We start from the raw sequence: 11171 nt of genomic DNA, 5'->3' as shown, positions 1-11171 counted from the left end.
CTATAGCTTTCCCTTGGTCAAGTTGTGCTGACTTCCCCTATATTGCGTATTGTTTTTCCCATCACCAAAGTTAACACTTGTCTTCTGTCTAGATAGTGATTTCCCCTCCAAACCCCTCCCACCCTGATAAAAATTCACAAGAAACTGTGAGTAGAATAGAACTCGCTCAATCTGAAAAACCTACAGCTAACATCTATTGAATGATGAATGACTGAATGCTTTCCTCCTAAGGTCAGAAGCAAGGCAAGGATATATGCTCATCACTTCTGTTCTACATTGTATAAAAGGTTCTAGCCAAGTGCACTGAAGCAAAAATGAATGAATGGATAATTAGATAAATGAATGAATGAAGAAAGATATCCAGATTAGAAAGGAGATAGTAAGACTATCTTTATTCTCAGATGACACAATCCTTAATGTAAAAATTTCCAATAAAAAACTACTGTAATAAAACATTTAGTAATATAACAGGATTAATGACCTATATATAAAAGCCAATATTTCTATATACCAGCAATTAACAATCAAAATACGAAAATAAAAACAACTACAGTATTATAAAATTAAATGCTTTTTGGAAAAATTTTAACAAAAGAAGTATAACATTTGTACATTGCAAGAAACAATATATCACTGGAAAAAAATTAAAGATCTAAGTAAATGGAGAGATATTTTATGTTCATGAATTGGAAGACTCAATATTAAGATGCCAATTCTTCCATATTAATCTATAAATTGGATATAATCCTTTTCAAAATCCTAGCAGTCTTTTTTGAATAAATTAGCAAGCTGATCCTCAAATTTATATGAGAATGTAAAAACACTAGAATAGTAAAAGTAGTTCTGAGAAAGAATACACAAGTGGGAAGGTTTACACTAATTTCAAAACTTATTATAAAGCTAAAAGAATCAGAAGTACGATTTGAGCATAAGGATAGACATATAGATCAATGGGAAAAAATTGACAGTATACAAATAAACCCTTAGATTTATGTTTTTTTTTTTTTTAACATGCCAAGACAATTCAATGGTGAAATGATAATCTTTTTAACAAATAATTCTGGGAAAATTGGATCTTCATAAATCAAAAAAATTAAGTTAGACTCTATCTCACACCAAATACAAAAAAAAAAATAACTTAAAATGGAACATTAACTTAAGATGCAAGATCTAAAACTATAAAACCTCTCAAACAAAGCACAGGGAAAAAAAACCCCTGTAACCTCAGGTTATGCAAAATGTTTTTAGATAACATTAAAAGTACAATCTTGAAGTTAAATTTCATCAGAATTAAAATATTTTGTGCTTCAAACAAGACTTAGGGACATGAAAACAGAAGCCAAAGGCTGGGAGAATATATTTGCAGTCATATATTCTACAACAAAATGAAGCAAACTATTGCTACATATAACAACATGTATGAACCTCACAATCATTACACTAAGTAAAAGAAGTCACATGCAATAAGTAACATATTGTGTGATTTTATTTGTATGAACTATCCAGAAAAGGCAAAGTTAAGGAGATAGTAGGAAAATCATTGTGTTTGCCTGAGACTGGGGGTAGGAGAGGGGACTGGCTGGAAAGAGGCTTGAGGGAAAATTTTGGGGTGATAAAAAAAATCCAAACCTGGATTGTGGTTATAATTGTAAACTCTATAAATTTTCTAAAAAATATTGAAATGTACACTTATAATGGGTGAATTTTATGGTACACATGTTATTTTATATATATATATTTTTATGTTATACCTCAATAAAGTTGTAAAAACGTATTTTATATGTGAGAGTGGTTAAAGTATTATTGTCATGCTCCCTATGTTATCACAAGTACAAGTAGTCCCCGACTTCGGACATATTTAAGTTAGACAAACCACATTTAAGACCATCTGTTTTTTTTTTCTGTACAACTTATCATTAGTAATATGTTGCAGTACGTAATTTTCTGATGTTATTATTCTCAGATGTTCACTCGTGGATGTTCAATTTTATGATTTACTCTTCAAAACACTGCCAGATTTATAAAGATACTGATAATAAAAGGCAATAGTACTGAAAACTAAAAAAATGAGGTATTTGACTTATGTCAGAACGTACTTACAAGGGAGTTGTCAGGACTCCGTCGTAAGTCAGGGACTACCTGTATAACAAAGGCAACTATGGCTGAGCAGAAAAATAAGGCAGAAGGTGGAATAAATATAGGTTACGCAATCATCTCTAATATGTCATAATAGAATTTTCTATCTTAAATTTTCTTCCACAGTTCACCACAAATTACATTCACAAAACTGAGCCACATACTTTTGCTTACTATATTACCTTGTCTGACTTGTCAGCCTGAAGTCAACAACAGAATCTTTAAATAAGCCAACCCCTTCTATGTCAATGACATCGTCCACATCTGGCTCAGTAGCAAGCAACGTTAAGGGAAACTTCCAGATCCCATCTCTTGTGCACTCTATTTTCAGTATAATTTGAGACCTTGAATAGAAAAAGATCTTAAAAGATACTCATAGGAAAATAGGCAAGGCGAATATTAACAGTAAATCGACATTTAAGGTGGAAATTTAAGCAAACGTTGTTTCACCAAAACCAGTGGAATTTTCATTAAGACAAATTGTAGGTGACTGTTACATTTCAGAAATCATTTTTAGGTCATAGTTTATATTATCGTTTTCTCTTTTGTAGGGCATCTTATCTACTCTCTACTTATTTACTAATAACCAATAGCATTTGCAGAATAGACTTGCAAATTTCCTGTAACCAGCATGAAATATCATAGTATTTAAGAACCTAATGTAGATTTGGCAAATGGACCCAGTGTTAGGCTAACAGGTAACTTATTTAGGGATTTTCTGTTTGACAGGAAACACTATGAGAGAGTCTTTTCAACTCTCAGTTCACACAGAAAAAATTGTTTTCTGAACACCTGCTAAGTCCCATAAAATTGACTGAAATTGAAACTTTTAAAAAATGAAATTGCAATCAATAATGACCACGAACACCTCACAGAATGACTTATCATTGAGTGGAGGGTGAGTTAAGATAATTAGTAGAGACACCCTTTCAAAACCTTTGGCTGTGAAGAAGAAGAGAGAAATAAGAGAGTATCTACATTTGAGAAACAGTTATCTGTTTGCATGTTTATGGTGGACATGACTCAAATATGTAATAGTGTGGTTGTAATATCAGCAGGCGGGGCTAGACAAAGAGATCACAAACCTTTCACAGAAAGAAAAATTCTAGGAATTCATCTTCTCTCTAGGTAGGACTGCAAAATTAGTCAAGCATTTGAGGAGCAATGGACAGTGATTTACCAAATCTGAAAGCTACACATGCCAACCCAGCAATTTCACTATTTGTAATTTCCCCTAGAGATAGGGCGCCAAGATTTCAAGAAGTGGTGTATATAAGGGTATTCACTGCTGTATGGCTTATACTATCAAAAAATTGAGAACAAAATTTTTTAAATGTTCTTTCCATAGGGTGCTGGTAAAAATAAAATGTGTTTCATCCTGACAATGGAATACTATGCAGTATTCCCCTTACATCTTACTAGGGGATGAACAATGTCACGGTGTTGAGTGGTGGAAGGATAATCAAGGAAGTTGCAACGTAGAACATAATGTATGTACTTTCATAATTTGAACCGATCCATTATGACTGACATAGCATCTAAACGTAAAACATCCCAAATGTAAACCCTTAACCTATACTTTTCTCACACTCAGTCCTGTTTTAGTAAATTGATCTATATTCCTCTGTTTGTACTATTTCAAGAGCATCCTAACTGGTCTTCCAGATTCTACTCTTGTCATCTTCTATGGAGTTATAATTTTGAGTTATTGTTCTATGTCAGTTTTTCTTATTTAACACTGTCTCTTCCTATTAACAGTGTTAAATAAGACGGCGAGTCTCTTCCTATTAGCCATCCCAAATACATTTGGAATATATATCCTTTAACCAAAACATGATTTTTTTTGTTCCCTTTACCCTGTCAGTCAGAAAGAGAAGAATTGAATACATGCTTAATTCAATTATCTAGGATAAGAATGGTTTGGGTATAATTATTTTCTTGTTCTTCCATTCATACTTTAGAGATATTGTTTTTATTTTGGTTTTTCTTATTTAATTCTGTCGTTTTCAGTCAACCCTCTCAAATATATATGAAACAAAGAACGGCAGAACTAAATGAATATGTACATGTATGTGCAAAATAGAATTGTCAATATATATCAGAACATCACACATCATTTACAGAAATCTATGAATCATGCACAAAAGTTGCCTTAAACAGTTTCCCAAATATTCACTAACAAGCTTTAAATGCACAAAAGTTTGAATGAGTAAAAAAAATTACATATTCACCAATATTATCCTCCCATGCCCTTTTTACTAAAAAATAAACATAGAAAATTATGAAAATCAAAGGAAAGACAAAAGGGGTAATGTCAATGTTTATAACTTACTTGCCTTTCATAGCTTGATTTTATAACTGCTTCCTGAAGATGACCCTGGTATATTTTAGTTATTGGTCTACAAATTCTTACACATTTTAAATATATGCATGGCTACGTCAAATACATAGTCAACTACAGAAATTATTAAAAGCACAATTAATACTTTTAATTGCTTTTTTTAAATTTGTGTACAATTTATTGAATGAGAAACTAATTTGTTCTGTAAACTTTTCACTAAAACACAATAAAATATTATTAAAAAATACTGATAAGTAAAGCAACTTTTCAGAAAAAAAATACATGCCCTTCCCTATTCAAGAAAAAAAAAAAATCAAGGGAGATGGATTATTGTGGAGATTTCTAAGAACAGACAATGTGGAGCATTTGTTCAGATTATTAGGCAATCACTCAAGCATCTTTCTTAAATTCTTCCATGTATAATTTTTTTTTTTGCAGGTTAACTTTTTTTTTTTTTAATAATTTTTATTGTGCTTTAAGTGAAAGTTTACAAATCAAGTCAGTCTCTCACATAAAAACTTATATACACCTTGCTACATACTCCCAATTACTCTCCCCCTAATGAGACAGCCTGCTCCCTCCCTCCACTCTCTCTTTTCGTGTCCACTTCGCCAGCTTCTAATTGCTTTTTTATTGCTTACTATGTTTCAGGCTGTATTTTGTACTTTATGTATATTGTGGTTTTGATTGGTATGTCTGCATTAAGATACAAATAAAGCCCTATTTCAGATGATGTGGCCTATCATATTGTATTTGCAGGTGCTAAGTATCAGTTGCCCAAAAGTAAGTAAAAAAAACACTGGATGAGATTTCCCAGATAACAGACATCCAAAGTCCACGATTCTCACAGATTCCAAGGTGGCCCACTTACATCTTACTAGGGAATGTACAATGTCATGGTGTTGAGTAGTGGAAGGATAATGAAAGAAGTTACGATGTAGAACATAATTTATTTGCTTTCATCATTTGAACTCGTTCTGAAAAGTAACATCAAGAATCATTATGTTGCTCATGTACAGCACCAAGTCAGCATTTTTTGGGGGGAAAATTCTACCAATTAGACTGTTCTAATTCTTCAATATGATGCCCTAAAGATCTTAGGAAAGTCACTTAGATTTCTAACAATTTGGATTTTTTTTTTCTCATCAGAATATTTTTCACAGCTTGATAGCCAGAAATAATCTAGCCCAAAACATTTACCTCAACAGTATCCAAGAATTAATACAATCATAATATAGATTTTTTTTAATATAGATAGAAAAAAGAATCAAAGTTCATTAGTTTAAGAGTAATGATATTGTTTAAAGAAAAAGGGGAGGGAGAGTAGATTTACCTTAATGGTTTCTTTGGTGCAAATATCACATTGAAAACCATTGTTATCGTTTCAGCCTTGATATGATAACTTGTTTCGATCAAATATAAAGCCAAGCAGGATTCCAAGTTAGACTGCATAGCTTCAGACTCAAATTCAAGTTCATACTGGAATTCACGTACTCCTTCTAGGAAAATCAAATTTAAAAAACATTTCAATTTTATTAAATGTGTATAGATCGAAATTCAATTATATCAATACTAATTATGCACAGGTATTTCGAGGAAGGGGGAGGACGTTTTATTTAGTTTTGTGTTCCTAGTGCCTAGTGCATTACCAGGTACATAGTATTTTTGTTAATGGATAAATAAATAAATGAATCACACACACACACACACACACACACGACAATTCCTACCACCCTGGCATCTTTAAAATTCCAATTTAGGACATAAGAAAAAGTCTACTGGAAATTGATAATCAATGTTTACTATGAAATATGAATAATATGACATATGGCCTATATAATAAATGTATTAAAACCTAGACTTGTAATTTATAAAGAAATAGGTTTAAATTTTTAATTAGTATTAAGTGTAAACAATATTGAAACAGATAGCATTCCAATCTGTTTAAAAAACCCAACCCAGTGCTGTTGAGTTGATTCCGACTCATAGCGACCCTATAGGATAGAGTAGAACTGCCCCATAGAGTTTCCAAGGAGCGCCTGGTGGATTCGAACTGCCGACCCTTATGGTTAGCAGCCGTAGCACTTAACCACTACGCCACCAGGGTTTCCAATCTGTTAGGGCTGGATTTTCAAGTTCTGGTATATTTTGATAACAGAAAGTGCTCGTAATGTTTCAATCCTGGGGTATTATTACACATCATATTTTCTTATTCATTAGGTTACCAGAGTCACAGCAGAGTTTAGTCAGCTGCACAAGAAAAATATCTTAAACTCAGGACTGGCATGTAGAAGAGAGACACCAGAACCCAAAATCAAACCCATTGCTGTCGGCTCGTTTCCGACTGAGATACAGCATGTATTAAGCTTACTCTCCACTTAACATTTAAGGAGCCCTATTTTTTTTTTTTAACAATGAATTGAGAAGTATGTCGTAGATCCTAGAAGAGAGGTCCAAGAATTATGACTTGACCTGGCCCACAGCTAAGCTAATTTCCAAAGTCTGTCCCTAGTATATAAAGGTAAAGGAGATACTTGGATTCCATCCTTTTAATTCAGAACAGGTAGTACCTTTCGCTAAGCAATTCTAACAGAAATACCTTTCACCTTTTAGAAGTAGTTGGGTCTAATTACTGCTACTGAACTTTGAAAAAACAGCTTAGCTGTAACAAGCTCCAATCAGATTGAATAATTACTCACCAAACGTTATTAATGTAAAATGTAACAGACTGACACACACTCAATCTAATAGGTTCTAGGAAAACCACATTTAAGAATTTTAGGGTGTTGGATGGGAGAAGAAATTTCCATTGCATTCAAATAACTTCTTTTTTTTTAAGCAAATACTGTACACAGTTGATCTCCACATGTTTCGGCTTAATTACCAAAGCCTTTACGGGAAAGGCGGTGTCAGAACAAAGCTAGGGAATGAGAAGCTAATTACAGTTTCAGATGCATTGAATTCCCTCCCCCCCCCTTTTTTTTTAATCTGTAAGTGTGGTTGTCAAAATTCAAATCGTAAGAATATCCACTGGTACAAAATAAAGATGTGAATATCAGCTAAGAGGCAGGAAGCCAGGCAGGGAGCAAGGCAGGTAGGAATCACTTTATATCTTTCCAACTACATATATATTGATATGAGTGCCTAAGGGAAAGGGCCAAAGTCAGGTTAGACAAAAATCATAATAAACTGACATTCTACATTGTGTTATAAAGCTATCTGTGAAATTCTCTGTGTTTTATTTGAAAAGTCACATGCCAAGTGAGAAATATGCCTTTTGCTATGTTCCTAAATTGGACAGAATCTATACAGTCCTTTTATGTACATTGGGTTGATAAGAGCTAAGTTCAGTGAGACCACTGTGAGTTAATTATCATGTGGTTGTTGAATAAAGCATTCTCTTATGATAAACATGGCTGACATCTTTAAGAGAATAAATACAGGTTGCTAAAAAAAGTATTGGAGTGAATATAAAAAAAATACCCATTGCTGTCAAGTCGATTCCAACTCATAGCGACACTATAGGACAGAGTAGAACTGCCCCATAGAGTTTCCAAGGAGTGCCTGGTGGATTCGAACTGCCTATCTTTTGGTTAGCAGCCGTAGCTCTTAACCACTATGCCACCGGGGTTTCTGAAGTAAACACAGTTTCTCGTAACACACACCGCAACTTCAAAGTTACAGGAGAACAGTTCTTGGGACCACTGTAACAAATCTTTCAACAATCTCTGTCCTTTTTCAGCAAACCCATAGAAGGACACTAGATTTCATGAAACCAATATTCGGGATACATATGTATTTAACTTCAACTGTGTTTTAACAGTTATGCAGATATGTACTAATTTCTTTTTTACATTAAAATATATCATGGTTAGCATGGGCTTGCCTTCTCAAAGCACCTGAGTCAATTCTCTCCCACTCTCTGAAGATTTTCACGAACCACCAACTAAGACCTATAAACTCCACTCTGGATAAACTTCCTCTTCTATGGCTAAATTCATGAACATGGGGCCCATAATTTTGTTTCCACAGACAAAATCTCAATGTCCTTTAAAAACATAACTTTTTCTTATCAGGTGTATTTATATTTTCATTGCTTTATTCATTCAGCAAATATCGAGGGCTTTCATTGAAATGAAACGTACCATTCTTGTTCCCATGGAGCTTACGGTCTAACGGCAAGAACTGACAATAAGCTCCAATCACACAGCTAATGTTAAAATTGTTACTGGGGTAACCTCTGCCATGGAGAAGTAAAGGAGGCTAAGAGAGCAGAGGAACAGAGCCCTGACTGCTGTGAGCCTCTGCAGAGGATTCCCCAAGGAGGGGAGCAACACACCAAAACTGAAGGCTAGTAAGAGTTAGCGGGATGCAAGAGGGAGAAAAATCCTTCAAACCATGGAGCAGCGGTGGAATTTGGCCATGGTGGAAACAGCTGGGCCTCTTTGAGGAACAGCCTTTGTGACTGGAGTAGAGGAAGTGGGAGGAACTTGTCAAGAGATGAAACAGCAGGCAAGGTTGTCAAGGTGAGACCATGTGGGGCTCAGTAGGGCAAGGTAAGGATCTCGGACTTCTAAGAATAGGGGAGGCTGCTGAAGGTCATAAGTATGGAAGTAACCTCATCTTCTAATGTAAACAGGTAAATCGTATATTCATGGAGAGAAGGTAATGAAGTATCTGCAGTAATTCGGGCCAGGTGGTAGCTTGCACAAGGATGAGGGAAAGATAGAGATTTAGACAAAGAAATGTCCTGCTATGTGTAAAGTGGGAAGTGATGTATGAGCAGTCATGACTGGCAAATAGAATTACTGAGCTTATCACTTCAGTATTGTACTAATACCCCTAACAAATATACGAAATATTTAAATCAATTTAGAAAATTACAGTGTGACATAATAATCTAATCTAATGAAGCATTAATCATAATTCTTATTTGGGTGTAGCAGCAAAGTCATTATACTGAACAGAAGAGGTATGGTACTTCTTCCATCTGGAGATTGTCCCTGAATTGTTGCTACCTAACCTAATTCCTCTAAGACAGTGACAAAAAATCATCCAACAGAAACTATGTCAGCTGATGACTCATATTACTTGAAATAATTTCTCAAGACTATGATTGAATTTTGGAGCCCTGTTAGCACAGTGGTTAAGAGCTACAGCTGCTAACCAAAAGGTCAGCAGTTTGAATCCACTAGCCACTCCTTGGAAACCCTATGGTGCAGTTCTACTCTGCCCTACAGGGTTGCTGTGAGTCAGAATCAACTTGAAGGCAACGGGTTTGGTTTTTGGTTATGATCGAATTTTCATCAATAAGGCAGAATATCAGTAATTTTAAAAAAGTACTTGATTAAATGTAAAAAATCATTAAAAACGCTTGCATTATAACAAATTTATTCACAAAACCAATTTTAAAAACATGTATAGTTATAGGATATAGTTATAGACATTTTAATCTGTAAGAAATACAATTTATAGCACACTCAACAAAATATCTCCATGATGGAGAAGTGAATATCAATGTATAAAGAACTTTGTTATTCATGTTCTTTCCCTAAATTTCTGTAGTTCTCTCTGCATTAATAATAGGCATACACATTTGTTTGATAGGAAAACATAATAAGCATAAAAGAAATGAATGGAGTCACTAAAGACATCTGGAATAGGATAAAGATTACAAGGTACTCAAAGAAAATAGAGGATGATGGATAAACCACCAGAAGCTATTTTCTTTGAACATATCATTAAGAATGTGCCATCTGCACACTCTTATTATTTTTATAAAATTGCATATCTTTTTGAAGTCTTACTTCATTTACATGTGTTCACTTTGATTTCATAAGGTTATTTAATAGGCCAAACAATTTGAATAACTTAAAATAACTTCATTTTCCTGATAAGACTGCAAGACCAGTAAGCAACTAAATGAAAATTGAGGGAGGAAAAGTGGTCACACATCTGATGCTCTGATTCTTATCTCCTACTTACCATGTTTACATAAACCCAAAAAATCCACCGCTTTTAAGTTGATTCCAACTCATGGCAACCACACGTGTTACAGAGTAAAACTGTATCATAGGGTTTTCTTGGCTGTAATCTTTTTGGAAGCAGACAGCGAGGCCTTGCTTCCACGGTGTCACTGGGTGGGTTCAAACCACCAGCCTTTAGATTAGTAGTTGAGCACAAACCCTCTGTGCCACGTAGGGATCTTGTGTTTGCACGTTGTTGCTGTGTGCTGTTAAGTCCGTTCTGACTCATAGCAGCCCTATAGGAAGTGTAGAGCTGCCCCATAGGGCTTCCTAGGCTGTAATCTGTACAGGAACAGATCACCAGGTCTTTTCTCCCACAGAGCTGCTGGTGGGTTCAAACTGCCAACCTTTTGGTTAGCAGCTGGGCACTTAACTATTGTGCCATCAAGGCCTATTTGCCCACAAGGGAAAAGTATGGGAGAAAAAAAAAAAGTCCCACTTTCAATCTTCCTCCTTTCTCCTGGCTTGCCATGGGAGGAAGAACAGCATGTCTGATTAATGGGTTGGGAATAAGAAATGGAACATGAGCAGATGAACAGGCCCTTTGTCTCTTTATTTCCCAGTATCTTGAATTCAGGATGCAAACTTTCATTTTCTCCCTCATGTGTAGGCTGTTTGTCCCTGCAGGGAGTCTACAGCTGGCCAGTTTGGGGTGAATACATTCAATT

General features: G+C 34.8%; 1 protein-coding gene across 1 annotated transcript in view; it reads right to left on the bottom strand.

The window, feature by feature from the left end:
• Positions 1 to 2095: 2095 nt before the first annotated feature.
• The window catches only part of CFAP47 (cilia and flagella associated protein 47), a 321340-nt gene continuing 312264 nt past the window's right edge, over positions 2096 to 11171 (bottom strand). The window contains exons 60-62 of the mRNA XM_049871901.1: positions 5811 to 5976; positions 2319 to 2480; positions 2096 to 2139 (exon numbers count right to left, since the gene is read on the bottom strand). Of these exons, the coding sequence (XP_049727858.1) occupies positions 2136 to 2139; positions 2319 to 2480; positions 5811 to 5976 (332 nt within the window). The 3' untranslated portion in view covers positions 2096 to 2135. The remainder of the gene's footprint in view (positions 2140 to 2318; positions 2481 to 5810; positions 5977 to 11171) is intronic.

The sequence above is a fragment of the Elephas maximus genome, chromosome X (genome assembly GCF_024166365.1).
Source record: "Elephas maximus indicus isolate mEleMax1 chromosome X, mEleMax1 primary haplotype, whole genome shotgun sequence".
Lineage (NCBI taxonomy): Eukaryota > Metazoa > Chordata > Mammalia > Proboscidea > Elephantidae > Elephas > Elephas maximus.
The sequence above is the reverse complement of the archived record's forward strand: the minus strand, read 5'-3'. Positions and strand labels throughout refer to the sequence as shown.